This window comes from Cibotium barometz, chromosome 33 (genome assembly GCF_041138505.1).
Source record: "Cibotium barometz isolate CiBa-2024 chromosome 33, ASM4113850v1, whole genome shotgun sequence".
Lineage (NCBI taxonomy): Eukaryota > Viridiplantae > Streptophyta > Polypodiopsida > Cyatheales > Cibotiaceae > Cibotium > Cibotium barometz.
In genome coordinates this window covers 3976223-3994878 of record NC_141078.1, presented here as the reverse complement: position 1 = coordinate 3994878, position 18656 = coordinate 3976223, and the positions used below count along the sequence as shown (strand labels likewise).

At 41.4% G+C, this 18656-nt stretch overlaps 1 protein-coding gene across 3 annotated transcripts in view; it reads right to left on the bottom strand.

The window, feature by feature from the left end:
* Positions 1–552: 552 nt before the first annotated feature.
* LOC147619207 (uncharacterized) overlaps positions 553–18656 on the bottom strand; it is a 49753-nt gene continuing 31649 nt past the window's right edge. The window contains exons 2-3 of one of the 3 annotated variants that reach the window (XM_086772828.1): positions 2774–2848; positions 553–2651 (exon numbers count right to left, since the gene is read on the bottom strand). In XM_086772828.1, coding sequence (XP_086628954.1) covers positions 683–2651; positions 2774–2796 — 1992 coding nt within the window. In that variant the 5' untranslated portion in view covers positions 2797–2848 and the 3' untranslated portion in view covers positions 553–682. Of the gene's footprint in view, positions 2652–2773; positions 2950–18656 lie in introns of those variants that run through there. The other 2 variants (XM_086772827.1, XM_086772826.1) reach the window with 2 other exon arrangements.

Genomic DNA, 18656 nt, shown 5'->3' with positions numbered 1-18656 from the left:
TCAGCCTTTCTCTCTCTCTCTCATGCACACACACACACACACACTCTCTCTTCACGCACACTCTCTCACATAGAAACTCTCTCTCTCTCACACACACACACACTTAAATAGATTTACACACACATATAATTTTAATTAATTAAATTTTAGATTAAATTTTAATGGTAGGGATGAGTGGTAAGGTGTGCTCACTCTCAAATAAATGCATCTTACATGTAATCTCTCTCTCTCTCTCTCTCTCTCTCTCTCTCACACATACACACACACACACATGCACATGCACATGCACACTATTTATGTATACATGCTTACATACCTATAGATACACATACATACATAATATATATAAGTGTATGTAACTATAGGTATGTAAGCATGTATACAAAGATTTCATTGAAAGATGTGAGATGAGATCTTCTTAGATTCAAATCGAAAATTGCATTGGAAGATGTGAGATTTGACTATTTTGAAATAGTCCCACCTCCTTTGTCCACGTGGAGGGAGGTGGGGTTGTGGTTAATCCTGTATAGATATAGATATAGATATTTACTATTGATCCCAAAAAAACACTTCAATATTTTGAAATGAAGGTGTTACACTTTTTCGTAGAAAGCCTCATATTATTATTATGGACATGTGGTGGTCATTGAGGTAACCACTTATTGAAAGTTGGCCACTACTACTAGGCCTCGAGGTCCTCGAGCACCTCCTTGGAGCCATTGACGACCAATTGGAGCGCATCGTGCACGTCAGCCAGGCTGAGTTGTTGGTCACGGCTGTGCGCCCAGGTGTGGGCTAGCGCTACGATGTTTCGGATCTCGCGGCCGTTGAGGGGGTGGCCACATTGAACCAGAGTGGGCGGCACGGGCATGGATGCGGCCAAGCCGGCCCGCATGAGAAGCGTCTGCCAGATGAGCAGGCGTTGCTGATCGTCGAGCGAGGGGTAGCGGATACAGAGGGAGATGCGCGACAGGAAGGCCTCGTCGAAGGCACGGACGCGGTTGGTAGTAAGAAAAAGCACGCCCGCGTAGTACTCCAGCAGCCGCAGGAACACGCCCGTCATAAGGTTGCGCTGGATGTCCACGTTGAGCCCCCGCCGCTCGAGGTAGGTGTCCGCTTCGTCCAGTAGCACCACGGCGCGCCATCTCAGCGCCGTGCTGAGCACCTGTCGCAGGCGCATCTCTAGCTGGCCCGCCTCCTCGCCCAGTTCGAAGGCGCTCATGGCCCAAAGCGGGCGGTGCAGCGTCTCAGCCAACGACTCTGCCGTCAGCGTCTTGCCGGTGCCGGGCGGACCGTAGCACAGCACGATGCAGCCCTCTCCCTTCTTTGCGATCACGTCCACATGACTCTTGCCCTCACGAGTCTCCGACAAGTGAGTGGTGACAATGCCCCGCAGCATCTCTTTCTGCTTCTGGCTCTTCATCACGAGCTGCTCGTAGGCTTGATCATCAAAGGCGATCTCCCGCAAACCCCCGACATCGAAACATCCCCACTGCTTCAGGCTGAGAGAGAAACCATACACGATGGCAGGCGCCCACTTGAGCTCCTCCTGGGGAGGCTTCTTCTTCCTTTTCTCCTCCTCCTTCTCTACATCACGCAACAGCTCAGATGGCGGCTGCGCGTTCTCCAAGGGCCAATCCGGGTTTGTCTTGGCGCAGCTGAGCAGATCCACAATCATCCGACCATCCGCATTCCTCCTTCTCAGCTGCAAGCTGTCCCGCTCGTAGTAGTGAAACGGTCCCTCGAAGTGCATGAAGAGGAAGGGCTGTTTCATGGCACAGTTGTAAAACAGCTCTCCACGGTGAAGAAGGAGCTCTGCCATGTACTTCCGCTCTTCGGCCGAGAAGAAAGACCAGGGGGATATCAGCAAAGAAGAGAAAGGTACCTCGCCATCGAACTCCTGGATGCTATAATGCATTTTGCACTTGCGGTAGCTCTCCACATTATAGTCCATGACGTTGAGCTTGATTCTGAAGCAGTTCCCATGGTGGTCGTACCGTCCTTTTGCATGGACAACGGCGTGGCAGGCTTGGCCAGAGAACTTGCAGATGCGGCGGACTTCCACACCAGGCGTGAGGAAGGCCCAGAGCATATCATAGGAAACAAGGCCCTCTTGCTTCATCCACGCATACTTGATGGAGAGGTCCTTGAACTCTTCCTCCAGGAAGCGGAGGAGGTGGTGGAGGTGAAGGCGGGCAACGGCGGATGCGCCATCTCCTTCTTCTTCTTCTTCTACGTCGTCGGGAAGAGCCTTGAGCTCTTGTTGAAGAGAAGGCCAGATGGTGAAGAGGTCCTTGGCGTCGATGTTAGGCTCTCCGCAGCAGAGCGTGTCCATCTTGCGAGGCAAGCATTTGCGGAGCATGGATATGAGGTGTGGAGAGCGCAGCTTGACGGACACCTCGCGGGCATCCTCACTTGTCTCGTTGATGAGGGACTTCACCTCAAAGGGACACTTGAGACCATCGGGGAGCTTCTCGTTGCTGGCCGCCGGCTTCTGTGCATTTCTGGTCTTCCACACTCCTTCTAGTTTTGAGAACCATCGCTCATGCGTAGGCCACCTCCAGTTGGGATCACCCACATCGGCCCTGACCACGTCGTCCTCTTGATCAGCTTCGAATTCATGGCTTAGAGCAGAAGATTTTCTCAACCTTCTGCTCAGAAGACAAAACAGATCAACCAGATATATCAGCTCGATCACTTAAAGCTTAAAGCTTAGCAACATTAATAATCACTTAAAGCTTCCCCAGCACAGATTAGCAACCTATTTGATTACCTTTCCTTCATAATGCCGTCCATATAATTAACGCTGATGAAATTATACCCCGGGAAATCGGTTGCTGCGGTTGCCGGGATCATCTCAGCCTTAATTACAAGCTCAATATATAAGCTACTCAACTGAGCGTGAACAATACGGCGCGGGTCTGTGGAGTGGACGCGAAGCAACACAACTGAGCGTGAACAATACGGCGCGGGTCTGTGGAGTGGACGCGAAGCAACACCGAAGGTCCTTTTCTTTGAAGGATAAACCAGAGAAGGGTTTTTCAAATCAAAATGCTTTTCTTTTCTTTTTTGAAACCACACATTTTGCATGTCCTTCTTCTACACATATTTCTACCCAATTTCTTTTTTCAATGTAACGGAGTACGATGTCATTCGTCTACCCTCGGGACTCTTAAAACTCAAAGAATTTCTAAGTGTATATTTTTCTATTGTGGTTTTGTTCTTTATGAGGTGTATGGATTTTTAAGATAAAGCTTTATTTCTTTGCTTATTGACATTCTTGTGTTATTTTATTTCAGATTTATACCCTTCATCGTATGAGACATGGCAAAACATCGATTGTATTCTAGGATTTATAGATGTTCTGCGTGGATCGATAGGAGAACAACAATACCAAGGTCGATGTGCAACAGAGCTAGCTCAATCGGGTATATTTTTACTGATCATTTTTATCAATTGCTAGACAATGCTAACACACATGGTGTGTTAAGAAAGAAAGACCTTCCGGCATGGAATTCAGTGGATTGGTCTCTCCCACATTTTAGTGTTACATAGGCATATAGGGCCAAGCTTTTCAAAGAAGTACAGAAAGCTCTGAGGCCCAATATTGCCACAAGGATAATAAAAATTTCTTTATGCATGCCTCTCACAGTTTTTGTAGCCTTGTTTAATACCTTTCTAGTGAAGGTTTCAAAAACAATGTTCACAGTTAAAGCAACAAGTCTGGCATGCATGCCACAATTTTTGGATAAAGGTTGGGATAAGAAGACATGTAGTTCAGTGTTTTGTGAGGTTGTCCAACCTTCTATGCAACTAAAGTACATGGTTGCATCACAAAATTTTATTTTTTCTTTTTATTATAAGCGCAGTCAAATGCTAGGTACAAAACTAGTCCCAATGGATCAAGATGAAGATTCTTTTGGTGCAGAAAATAAACTTCTTAATATTGATGTTGTTGAGAATGGTGATGTGCTAGTCAATATCTCATTAAGACAATGTTGCTCCCTAGCTCAATTGCGCAATGAGATTCTGTTTGAGACAGAAGGTTCTATTTCAAAGGACTTTTTATTTATCTACAACAATAAGAAGGTACACCATCTGACTTATCCTAGTCTCATTAAGCACTGCTCTTAGTTTACTTTACCCTATTGTTTCATATTGCTTTTTTGCAGGTGCTCAAAAGAAGAGAGAGTTCAATAAAATGCAAAGACATTGAAAATTGAGATAACACAGACTCCATAAACAAAGGTATTATATTCAATAAAGTAAAATTTTGTACAGAAGTATTTAATTATATATATAGAACATATTCTTGACAACCATTTTCTATTTATCTACAGGCTGATCCAGAGGCTGCTCTACATGGTCCAAGCTCACCGTATCATCTTTTTTTGGAGAATCTATTTTCTGTTGCTCCATCCTGTTGTGTACAATCTCTTGGTGCTGCTCCATTGTCTCCTCTACTGCCTCTGGAGCATTTGCTTGCTCTGCTTGCTGCTCTATCTTCTCCTCAATAACATCAGCAGAGCAGGTCCTTGTTATATGACACCTTCTCGGACTTTAGAGCTCTCACCCAACTCGACAGTAGCTGGTATAATAGGTTTGGGGAAGGCATACTTCAAAAACTTCCAAATTGTATTAGCTCTGAAACTATATACATAGTTCGAGCTGAAGCTATCTTCTCTCATCTGCAATGAGATATGATGATTTAGAACACTTTGTACCAATATCAATTATTTTGAAGCTAAATGAAAATTATTTTTTCTTACAAGCTCTGGCTGTCCTATCTCAAAATAGCTTGAAAGTATATATTTGGAACTAATCAGCACTCTCCAGCCGCCGCCGCCGCAGCTACTTGAATCATCTTGTTGTGGTGTCTGGACAGTTGGAAAGATATGTTAGAAACTGTTAATATCTGAACAAAACAAAATTATTCAATAAGTTCAAAGGCATAGCATGAAATAGACATCAGTAGAGGGAACGACTTTCTACCTCTAAATCTATTGGCTCTATTGAATCCAAAAGATTGACATAAGGAGGAGATTGATCCAATGCATCTAGAAGCCTTCTAATATAACTGCAATACATATAATTCAGTTAGTGTGCATTAAATCAAAATAATGAAGTTTAAAGTTAAAAATAGCACACACACCACTTACAATTTCAGCTCTTTGTGTGTGTTTCTAAGAGAGTTGAATAAAAAGCATTGCTTCTGCTGGATGTCAATAGAAGCAAAGCTCCAATGATCACTGCATAAGGAAAAAATCATTAAGAAATCAAAGGCTACAAGAGTTCTCAATCTTGAAGAAAAATCCCAAAAGAAGCAGTCACCCACATACTTGTTATGGTATGGAAGTAGCAAAATATCGACCACATCAAAATCGCAGTGTTTGAACCAATTGGAAATATCCATGGGAGTTTCCTTTGAATCTCTTAACTTGAAGGAAATGGTAGGATCAATAATATGAACTGTATGTTGTACAGCGTGGTTAAGCCAGCTTCTCATCATGCTACATTGGACCAAACAATAATTAGGATAGGGTGTAAAGGAGGAGGTACAATAAGGATTATTTTACAAACAAATGTAAAATAAAAGACACTTACTAGAGCATTGCAAGAATGATAGTATCTGAGCAATACTCATTCTTATGAGCCAATGCTGCCAAGCATGGTTTTGTCAAGTCAAAATTATTCTCTGAAGTTTCATCCTCAATATGGACAACTATGTTAGGGCCCAGCTCCTGCAACCTTCTCTGTATCTGCAGCTCCATCTGTACAGTCTCCACATCTATAGGCAGATTTGGATTCTTTTATTTGCTGCTTGAGTGACTCCTCATAAGCAGTACTCTTTGAGTGGGTTACTTCAACAATCTTAACCTCATCTACCTTCAACTTTCTTGTAGGTGGAATTAATAATATGTCTCTCATTTTTATGTCCTGCCATTCCACATGATGGACCAGCTGTCATACCTCCATCTCACTCTGGACAAAGTGTTGAAGTCGAAAAGAATGGCAGTCCTGTTCCACCTGAAACCAAGGTGCCAACTATCACATATGTCTCTCACTAGTCTCTGAAAAGGTGCCTTGGGGATTGCAAAGCCTATAGCTTTCTATTGCTTCCTGATCTCCTTTAGCACACCTGCACTATGTTTCAATCTCTTGGACTTTTGCTAGAGCAGGCTCATTGGCTTCCCCTTCCTGCCATGTGCAACTCTTCCCTTTGGGGAGGCACACTACATTCCTTGATACCTGCCCCAGCTGCTGCTGCTGCAAGCCCTGGCCCCTTGGCAACCCTCCTTGCAGTTGACTTGGTTCTTGCCATCACTCTGAAAAGCTGCATACAAAGCAATGGAAAGAGATTACAGCCATGGAGAACATGGAATGATACAAGAAGGCAATGACAGGGGTGGATGAATCAACTTTTAAAATTTGCAACAAAACGCGATTTTGACAATTTGAATTTCCTAACAGCTCCCCCTCGCGTTTTCCTGCAAATACCTGAAGTACCATGCTATTACATTCCTACAGTGAATTCTCTGTCTTTACAACTAAAAACAATATGGATTGAGTTTATGCAAGGAGTGTACAGCCTTGAATAGCCTAGAAAGACACAAAATCACAATAAAAGGGGTGGATGAAGCAATAGTTTTATTTTTGCAACAAAATGCGATTTGGGCTATTTGAAATTCCTAAAGCCTTCTCCTCGCATTTTCTTGCAAATTCATGAGGCAGCATACTGGAACATGCCTTCAGTCATTTCACTGTGTTTGCAACTTGGTGCAAGATGGATTGTGTCTATAGAAGGCAAAAAGTGATCAATCTCTCACTCAACAAGCCCAATTCAAAAGTCTTCCTGCTTGTGGTTGCAGTGGAAAAAGCTAAGGAATGCATATAATATTCATCATAATATCTAAGCTAAATCACATCACTTAGTACCTTATCCTAATATACTATTAAACAAGAAGAAAAAGATATAGACTGTCTTACTGACCTGGAAGCTATCTGTAGGTGTGCTGTGCTGGTGATGAGTACCCTGTGTGGTGCTGGGGATGAACCTGTGTTGCTGGTCAGGATGCTGATGCTACAGAGTAGAGAGGTAGAGAGGCAAGAGACCTGAGAGGGGAGGGCCTAGATAGGAGAGATTAAACAAGAGGGAAAAGATTAGTGCAAAATACAAAAAAAGTAGCTAATAAATACCACACGTGTGGAATGTAGTCGTTTTTTCACACGTGTGGATGGGACCCAGATCTTTTGGAGTTTGAAACTTGGCAGGTGTGAATGGCACTTTTTGCCTTGAAACTTGTGCCAATCATGATTTCATAATCAGATCCATTAACACTCTTCCCTCCCCGTCTTTCATCCCTGCCAGCACCCTCCCATCATCCTTTTCCTTCCCCCTCTGATCACTTCCTACCCAACACACTCCATCCACACTACAACCTGCCTGAAAACTACTACCACTGCCAGATCTCCAGGTTACCTAGGCTGTAGCTCAAGTCTCGAAGAGAGCAGAAGAATCATCAGTGCAACTCCAACAACATGGAAAAGGAAAAGAAAGGTCAGAGATCTATATTCTTTTCAATGTTTTTTGATATATATTCCTTCCATCCATAGAATTCTTGAATCTTACTGCCCAGGAATCTGGTACATCACCCTAGGATTTGATTGGAGATGGATATCAGTAGGACCTAGAAGTTTGTAACAAAATACGAGGAGAGTGCTTAACATTTTCCAAATGGCCCTATATCGCGTTTTCCTACAAATTCTTGTATTAGTTTTGGTTTTCATTTCTTCCTCATTGTTTTGCTCTCTTTGGCCCTGGGGAATTCTTCCTAGTATCATCTACTGTCCAGGACACTGTAAGACGATCCTAGCATTTGATTGGAGATGGATGTCAATAGAAATGGAGAATTTGCAACAAAATGTGAGGAGAACACTTAACATTTTCCAAATGGCCCTGCATCGCATTTTCTTGCAAATTCCTGTGTCCCTTTTGGTTTTCACTTCTTCCTCATTGTTTTGCTTTATTTGGCCCTGGGCATTTCTTCCTTGATGATGAGAAAAGTTTTTGCTTTGGAACAGTTGATTCTCAGGTCCCTCCTTTCAAGAGAAAGCTGGACTTTTCTGCTGCTATACTTAGACCACAGCAATCACCAGGTGATTCATGTGTGCTCATGAAGAGAGTTGTTTGGTGATATCCTATAAATTCCCTGATTGCATATGTCAGCATATAGAATTAATGATATATAAATTTTTGTTCAGGCAAAAGCAAGAGACTGGAGCAGAAAGGTGAGTCTTCCATTTCAAAACAAAAGGAACCAAAAGAGGATAAATCTCCAGATTTGCTCCTATTTGACTTTCTTCACAAGTGCAAGGCTCAGAGGAACTTCCACATATACCACAGTATTTTCAACAGGGAGTTCACTATGAGCTCTGTACTGGAGCATCACAGAGATTTTCTTTTAGACCATTGGGATACCTTCAAACAACTGACAGAGGCAGGAAGAATTATGGAAGGTGAAAAGGTTTTTGTGCATATAAATTATATTGTCTCCATTGACAGGCTGAGGTACCATGTGAATAGAAGATTTGATAGCCTGCCTGAGGAATATAAATTCAGCTGTAACTTGCACACCAGAAAGTGTAGAGTGCTTGAGGAAACCATGGCATTCCTTATGTACATTGTCTTCCATCAGCACTCTCTAGAAGAGCAAGGGCAGGAGGCTGAAGAAGAAGACACATCTGTATAGCAGAGGAAAAAGAGGATGTTCCTGTGGCAACAGAAATGGCAGAGCAGGAAGAAGATATCAACCTCCAGGATGAGGGGCTGCAAGTGGCTGCTCTTGACCTTGTTCAACTGAGGACTGAAACTCTTAGGGCAGCATAGCCAGTTGAAGATTTTGATGTTCAGAGCAGCAACTATGCAGTGCCCATGCTTCCAGGTGTCTTGATTGGTGGTAAAGATTATGTTTTCCTCCATGATATAGAGTGTATGTTCAATTTGAGGGAGGACTATGCCATTTCCCTTATTGCCCAGGCTTCAAGGCTTGACAAGGAGGTTGGCATAGAGGATGACCATTCACTACTGGCTTTGGAAACAACTTTTGATCCTGCAGAGGCCCTTACTATTTGTTTCAAAGAGGCTAAAAAGTTCCAAGAGCCAGATGAAGCTGCCTTACACAGGAAGCTATGAATCTCTCAGCACTATACAAGGGAAAGCTTAAAGAAGAGGCTGGAATGGAGGGGAGAGGAATAAATCTTTAGAAAGATGAACTTCTTGTTGCTGATGAAAATGAGAAGGTATGATCTTGTTGTTGCTGATGAAAATGAGAAGGTATGATCTTGTTACTTCAAATCAAATACTTTATCTTGTGTTTAAATGTTTTGTAGTTGTGTATTATTGTCTCACTCCAATCTTTTGATATGTGGCAGCTACAAGTTGAGGATGACACATTTCTCCAGAGAACAAGTGGAAATAGGCCGGCTGGGTTTGGCAAAATGTCAAACCTAGCTCATTATATTCATGATCTAGGCAGTGCTAAGATCTTGATTTACCATAGACAGTTGAGCAACAATGGAGAAGCCATTGTTTACTTCTTTAAATGTTTGTCTAGGGTTTTAGGTGGACATGATCTTCCATGGCAAAAGGAAAAGATCATTTTAATAGAGAGATTGTCTGCCATAGATATATTTGGGGATTATGTGAATAAGCAGGCCTCTAGGGCCTCTTACTTTTTGTCTTACACTTCTTATGCATTAGCATAAGAAGTGTAAGACATGCATTAGCATGTGGTGTTAAGGTGCCCAAATGTCTGGAGGGCTATGGAAAACACAAGCTCATAAGGTTTCGAGAGTCACCCATGATTGCATCAGGCCACACAATCCAAGAAGAAGAACACGTGGAGATAGCTGAAGACAAGGATACCCCTCCCAGACAAGCAACAAAGGCAAGCATTGATAAACAGACAGTCGACATCAAGCCAACAAGGAAGAAAAAGAGTCCAATCAAGTTCAAAAATAGAGTTCCGACTGGCAGGCCCTGGGAGTAATAGGATTTAGAATATAGCACAAATATTATGTTGAAGTTGAACTGATTTGTACAAAGTCTTTGATCCTCATCAGTTTCTTGTCCGTACGGATGATTAGTACCCTTTTGTATTCATCCCATTACCGTACGACACTTCAGTACTCTTCCCACACTCAGTAGCTTCTAAAAGCGTTTGACAATTAGTACCTTATTGGTAAGGATCAATAGTGTGTCTAGCATAATTAAGTAGTATTGATTGAATTTTTTGTGTGTACCTCATGGATGTATTGATGCTTGTTAATATAGATCACATGTTTCACAAAAGAAATACTTTTGATGGAGTCTCCAAACATATAGGCATAACACCAAGAGTCACTTGTTCCACAGAATAAAAATCTATTGATTGAGTTTGAAAACATGTGGACATAACACCAATAAGTTACAAACTGCTATTCATGTTTACTTGTCCATTTATGGTTTCTAAATATCTTCGAATCCCTCCATTGTCTATGCCATGTAGTGAGACTTCTCCATGCCTTGGGTAGACCAAATTGCTGGGCATCCATACTTTTTGACAAAATAGGGAAGGTGGTTGTAGATGATATGCTGTTTTCACAGAGACATAAGAATGCATAGTAAGTTATAAAAAAAAAAGAGGATCACACTTAAGTAAAAGAAGAAGACAAAACTTTATCATGTAGTGAGTTATATTGTAGGCTGTCCACGCGTCTTTCATTGACTTCCCAAAATGTTTAATTGCCTCTTCAAAGTTCTTGTAATCACTCTTTGTCCATGTTACATTGTCACAGAACATGAAGAGTTGATCAAGATCACCTGTGATTATAGAAAACAAAAGTCTTACTATAAAAGATTTGAAAACAATGACTAAAATCAAGTATGAAACAAAAAATGATCATACCTGGAACGAGCCTAACCACCATATGTGTTTCTCCAACTGCACACTAAAATACTTCGAACTCGCTTCAGTCACAATGATGTATCAAGTGCTCCATTCATCAATGTAATAGTAATCCTACCAGTTTGATAACAAATTTCAAAATGCCTTTGCACTCCTCAAATGTTATTCCATAAAACTCGACCATTCTTCTTTGAAGTTGTTGTAGATCTACAAATATATTGTTCCAACGGTCATACACAGTGGTTCCTTTACCACCATGAAATATTTCTTCAATATGGATATATTGCCCAATAAACTCATCTATACTTTCATTCAAATGACCTCTTATCCTCCACACGATTGCTGGATTTGGCAGTAAAACTCGTTTAATCCTTTGATCTCTCAAAGTTGAGGATATCGCATGGAAAATCGAACTATATCCCTTCCTGCTAACTCCATTAACATCAAGAGCCTCTTGGATTGTAGTACCATCAACTTGATTATTGGATATAAAGTCCTCTACAACATTGCATTTGATTGTTTTGTATTTTTTTTCTTCAATCAAACCTTTTGCTACACCACAAGAATGCAATCCTTTCATTTGTTTAACAGGAAGAAGGTTGGGATCCACATTTTCTTTTGCAGGCTCTAATAGTTTCCTATAGTAACAACACAATATGTCTATATTATTCAACATCTCCAATCTTGTTTTGCGTTAATAGACAAAATAGATATAGTCATTTGAGAGCCTTTTTGAGTATAAAAAATGAAAAATTTCAAACTAGCCTTGCTTTCTGAATTCTTCGCTTGCATCCACTAGTCCCAGCCTTCAAATTTGCAATGTTTTTAATCTTCCTGCTTCGTTGTCTGTCTCCAAGCATGGTTCTCTTCCTTCTTGCTCTTGTCAACTCTTTTTTACTCTTTGAATGCTCCTCAATTTCATTCTACAACTGCTGCTCCAATTTTGCACGAATGGCTATCTCTTGCATCCTGGCCCCCTTTTCTTGTAGGTACATCGTTTTATATGTTTCTGCAAATGCAGACTGTGCTGAAATATAACCAAGAAGTCCATTTTGTCCATCGCCCCCGCAAACCTCAGTAGTGTGGTTGGATTAACAAATGGAGGTGTAGAGTTTTTTACTAGACATTTTGGATATATGCTTCCATCGCACCATAAGTCAATATGTTGAAGCCCTTCTCTTCTCATATTTTCCCGTTGTTGAGTATTCAGCACCGTATCCTTTCGTCTTTTTTGTGCTGGAGCATATTGTTCTTCTAAGTTGATGTGAAGATGGTGTAATCGCTTCTTCTGAGATTGTGACTCACTAGTATCGGCCATTTTTTGTGCTTCAGAGGTTACAAAGTTTGCTTGTCAATCTCATAGTCTTTTTGTAACATGAATCATGGAAGTGTGGTGGTATCCACGCAATCATTAAGTTCAGTGATGGATTCTTTATGAGAGGCCTGCACACGTCTTCAAAAGAGATGCGGAATCTTCGAAAAACAAAAAAAAATCTAAGGAGATATTTAATGCAAAATCGTGTTAGTTAGACAAAAGATTATCTTATTCCTTTCTGAACTAACAGTTCGGTAGTCCTTACTGACAGTTTTGAGCCATGTTTCCATATTTTATTATTTTTGAGGTCTTTTAGGAGAGAAATAAATCAAAAAACAGTGAATTTCTTACAGGGCCCCAAAATGAGCTCCCTTTTTCCCTAATGTGACTAAAAACTGTTGGGAATCTATGGGACGACCTCACCTTGAAGTCACAAACATAGTGGTTAAGATGGCAAACGGAACTATAGCTAAACCTATTGGAATGCTAAGGGACCTTAAGATCAAGGTTCTGGGATACAAGGTAAGACATACTTTCATTGTAATGGATTTCTCTAAGCATCCTATGTCATATCAAATGATCTTAGGATGCCCCTTCATGAGGGAAGCACAAATGGTGCATGACTGCTCGAAAAACCATGTCTACTTACAATTCCAGGACTCTGTCATTCGAGTTGATCTTGAGAATGGTCGCGCGCATCCTTTAGGAAGCAAGGTTATCATCGATAATCGATCGGATACTATTATTCACTCGACCCCATTAAAGTATTGCTATACATGTAAAAAAGAGACTGATGATGGGAAAGATTCTCCTTATATGGATGTCCTACCGGGTATGACTGAGTCGGATAACGTGGATTGGGTACACCTAGCAGCAACCATAGACACATGGGAAATAGAGGCGCAAGTTGGATAATGCCTGAGGGGTAAGATATGCCACCATTAGTGCCTGTAAACATGATAGGTGTTATGCACTTAACTCCTGATGGCAAGAAAGTAGCAAACTCCCTTGACACTGACAGTAGAGCGAATACTCTGACCAATGCGACTCTGAGTCTAAATCTCAAGAAGAAACTGACTCTGAGCCTGATAGGGGGTATGAATCAAATATTCACCCAAGTGTGGAAGCAACGTGCTCAAGGCCAGGACAGTGACCTCTTGCAGTTCATCTGAGAGTGAGGAGGACACAAGTGAAGATCGATCAAGTGAGTCCGAACAAACCTGATAGAAACAAAAATAAAAAACTTGGTAAGAAGAAAATGAGACATAAGCGACAATGCTATCGAGCTAATGTATGAACTACAATAAACAAAGAGAGATCCACTGTAGAATGGCTTAGTTATGTAGGAGCTATTGACGCTCATCGGAAGTTAGCGGATAATTGGGGACAATACCTCCAAAGTGTCATGTGGTGTATTCCGCAACTTCATGACATCGCCCAATTAGAAATCGAAGAGAAGCCAAAACTAAGTCGTACTGCGAGAAGGCATCAAAATCGAGAGTTAGCTCAGCAACAAAAGGATGCGGAATTAAAAGAAAAAAGCCTGGCACAACAAGAACCGGTAGACTTACACCTCGCACCCGAGCATTTCAAATCATTTACCCACAGGGGAACGTAAAGCCGTCTACACAAAAGCCCAACGAACGCCTACCAATGGGAGTAGCGGTGTCTAAGATGGCATGGCGGTAGTTAAGGAGATAGAACTAACAGATCTAGGTGAGGAGTCTAACCCAATTTTTATTGCTCAAGACCTCAACAAGACGGAGGAAGCTACACTTAAGAGACTTATTAAAGAATTCAAGGACATATTTGCTTGGACATACCATGATATGAAGGGTGTTCCACCCTCTGTGGTGCAACACACAATTCCAATGATTAGCACTACTAAACCAGTCCAGCAACATCCCTACCCAATGAATCCTAAGTATGCAAAGATTATACAAGAGGAAATTGAAAAGCTAATAAAATGTGGATTCATATACCCTATTGAGCACTCAGAATGGGTTTCTCCGCGATAGTCATTGTACCAAAGAAGAATGGGAAACTCAGAGTGTGTGTTGATCTCAAAAAGGTTAATGCAGCCATGAGAAGAGATCATTACCCCTTGCCATATTCTGAATATGTGCTTGAAAGAGTTGCAGGTAAGGAGGCTTATAGCTTTTTAGATGGGTACTCTGGTTATAATCAGATTACAATTGCAGTAGAGGACCAAGCTAAAACAACTTTTATAACAGAGTTTGGAGTGTTTGCCTTTCGCGTCATGGCCTTCAGCTTAACCAATGCACCTGCAACATTCCAACGATTGATAAACACAGCCTTTAAGGAATATCTAAGGGACTTTTGTGAAGCTTTCTTAGATTATCTTTGTGTTCATTCCTCTTGGGACGAGCACTTGATGTGTTTACGAAAAATATTTGAAAGGTGTAGATTATATCGCATCTCATTGAATCCTTTCAAATGCCAATTCTGGGTTAAACACGGAGTTATTCTAGGGCATATAGTGTCCAAAAATGGGATTTCCACCGACGAAAGTAAAATCAAGGTCATTGTGGAATTGCCCCCACCCACCAACTATAAGGGAGTTCAACGCTTTATGGGCCATGTTGGTTATTATCGAAGGTTTATTTTATTCTTCGCTGAGATAGCTTGACCATTGTACAAGCTTCTCATCGAGTTTAGTTGGACCGAAGATTGTGACCGTGCATATGAGCTATTAAAGAAGGCCTTGGCGAGTGCTCCGATTTTGCGAATGCCTAACTGGGATTTAATCTTCCATGTGCATATTGATGCATCAAACTTTGCTATTGGTGGGTGTGTACTAACTCAACCTAGAGAACATAAACTAGACTACCCCATTAGCTTTGCCAGTCTCGCTAGTTGAACGATGCTGAAATGAACTACACCACTACAGAGCGAGAAGGGTTAGCAATGATATATGCAGTAAAGAAATTTCGTTATTACCTTCTTGCCACCAAGTTTGTTTTCTATGTGGATCATCAAGCATTGTTGTATCTGGTAAACAAACCATGCTCCACAGGAAGAATCATACGATGGTTATTGATTCTTCTTGAGTTTGATTTCACTTTTGTTGTGAGACCTGGCAAAAAATAGGTCATGGCTGATCATTTGTCTCGCATACCTAATGGTGAAGCTCCTACGGGAGTTGATGATGACTTACCTGACACTTCCTTGTTCATGGTGGAGATAATGCTTGAATGGAGTGAGAAGATTGTTAACTTTTTGGTTAATGGCTTCCCACCCAAGGAGCTTCGTAAAGATCTAGCTCGAAAGCTGATCAAGGAATGCGAACCCTATTGCCTGGGCCGGGACTCTTTATAAAAGAGGAAAGGATGATGTTCTTAGGCGTTGTGCCCGAGAGGATTGTTGAAATATACAAGTGAATAGGGTGTGTGCGAGAACAAGCCCTTGGTTAGAGGCTGTAAAAGAGAATGTGTAAATATGAAAGAACCTGTGAAAAGGTGAGAAGAATCTACTGGGAGAGAATAAAGGGTAGCATGAGAAGATTTAGGAAGTGTGGAGATTATGGGAGATATTCTGGGAAAAGTGAAGAGGTGGAGAGAATCAAGCAAAAGAGGTGGAGATATTCTGGGAGAGGTGGAGTGAATCAAGGAGAAATCAGTGGGATTTGATGCTTGAATGTAAACTCTATAAATTGAGGCATTGGCCTAATGAGAATTTGCTGGGTTTTGATTATCCATGCCTACATTAAGCTATTTGCTAATTACTCTACACCTTAATTAGTGAGAATTTTCGAGGTTTTGATTATCCATGCCTACATTAAGCTATTTGCTAATTAATCACTAATTAAGTCTTAATTATTTACTAATCACTTTATTAATGATGTTGATTCTAGTATTTGATCTACCATAGCATTGCTCTAATTTTAACATGGTATCAGAGCCATGCCTAGAATCCATTAGGTTTATGAGCCCATTATCTAATTAATTAGGATTAGTAGATAATTAAAAATTAATCAAAATTTTAATTAGTTTTCAACTAGCCTCTGTACCCCCAGTTGGTGGAGGAGCTCTAGCTTCTGCACACTCATCATTAGGCCAAACCCTTTTAACCCTAGCTAGCCAACTCATAGGAGCTCCAGCCAGTCAAGACATAAGTGCAAACCACCGCCCGCCGCGGGCTGCTACAAAAATCGACGATTTATCAAGCACCGTTTTTCTGAGGAGATTTTGACATTGCTGCTTCATCCAATCAATGATCATATAGATGTACTAGCTAGAGAGAGAAATGTTGAGGAATTAGAATGGCTAATTCGCCTATTGACCACGACTGACCCCTACTCCGTAGAGGACGTATCCTCGATAGCCCAAGACTTTCCTTTTCCACAGGATGACTATCCTCGCATAGTTACATTCTTATGAGTTTATGTGGATGGGAAAACAAAGAAGATATATCTGACGATGAATGGACGGATGAAACTCATGGCACTACCGAACTTTATTTATTTGGATGATGCGGATAGAGGCTTAGCCTTAGGGCTAGAGCAAGAACTCTACAACATCCTCTTACCTTGATCCTCTCAGTATTAGTGTGGTGATTGGTAGGTAGGTTAATGTTTTCAATTTGTTTCTAGTTTTGTGTGCTTAAGCGAGTTCTTATTTTTTCCCACTGATGTGCCTCTTAAGGTATAGTGTTTGTTAGTTAATTGTACAGGTTGAAAATTTTGAGATGGGTTCGCTTTCAAGTCCTGAAGGCTGAGATTGCCGCAATGTTCATACATAAATATCTGCATCAAATTGCGGGCTTTCTCATCGAATCAAGGAGATCTCCAATTTACAGGTGTAATTCTTCCATGCCCCCTCTCTTTAATTTTTAGTGTTCAATTAATTGCATGAACTATAATGCATGACCACATGGAATTTGTCAACGCACTACTTAGTTTTTGAAGTTGCGTAACGTGTTAGTGTAAATCATTAATGAGTTTAACCTTATTTAAGAAATTCTTGGGAATGCATGAAGTCTTTAGTTCACCTTGGAATATGGTTGTCTTAGGTCTAGGGTGAAAACCATCTTAATGTTTGAACAACCTGGCTGTGTGTGCTGACCTCTGACATAACTTTTACCCCTTTGTTGAAAGGATGTAAGAACACATTATAGTTCAGGAGAGCGAAAATCCAACGAGATAAATAAAAAGAAAAGAAAAGTCTACAAAAAATGGCAATGTAAGTCTATTATGTGCTTTAATGTCGGCCTATCGCCCTCCTGACACTTGGTAGGCGAGGAGTATTCTACTCCAGACCGATGCCCTGGGTTGGTAGGGGGTAGCCTTGCCTAAGGTGAGCTAATAGATTCCTGGAGAGTGCCTTGTATTAAACATGGCACCAGGATCGATGCTAGTTTTGCCTTAGGGAGGTCGCCATTGTGTATAAAAATTATCACGTGCATAAAAGAAATAAAGGCAAAAGGCTCCTATGACTTTGATGTTTCTTGTGTCCCTAGGCTCTTGGGATTAGCTTGTTCTTAGAGTAGACACATTGTGGTCATCTATTTATTTATTAAGCTTGGTAATTAACCTTGACTTAGGCCAGTTATAGACCTTGATAACCTTTGACACCTTGCTAACTCTTGAATTACCTTCAATAGTTTTAAACTCCTGTTAATTTTCTACGCTAGCTCATTCATGTGACCCCTTAAACTAAGTTCTCATGGCAAACTTCCATTGTGGTCTAACATGCTTGATTTCATTACACTCTATATCTTTTGAATTCCAGCATACTTTCACTCTTCTTCCTTGTTTTGCAGATACAGTCTACCAAACAAACCCTGTCAACCTTACCATATCATAGCTTTCGAGGACGGAATCTACATCAGGAAGGGGGCATGTTAACCTATGTGACGGACATTAAGACGTATTACTTTTTACGTCATATAATTAATTTAAGTATACTAAGTCATGGGCCGGGCTTGTCGGCAGCACCACATGTAAAGGATAAAGGGATTGGGTGATCGCCGATGAGAGGCGCACCTTGAATGTCATCAGGATAAGGGTTAGGATCGGCCGGCCATGTGTGGATACCCATGTGTGAATGGCTAGGTCACATATAAGAGTCAAATGTAACCCTAAAAACTCTCATTCTCAATGTGTTGAATACAAGGAGTGCTCTTGCCTTATCTTCTCCATCCCCTTCTCCTGCGTGTGTGTGTGTGTGTGTGTGTGTGTGTGTGTGAGAGAGAGAGAGAGAGAGAGAGAGAGAGAGAGATAGCGATCCAGCACTGTGTGGCGGCACGGCGGCGGCAGCTCCTTCACGGCGGCGCGAGAATCCTTCATGACGGCGGTCTGAGCGGTGAGTGACACACCTTTGCTCCCTATTTGAGCTTGCTAGTTTCTGGTTGTGTGCTTGCAGCCATTCGTGGCT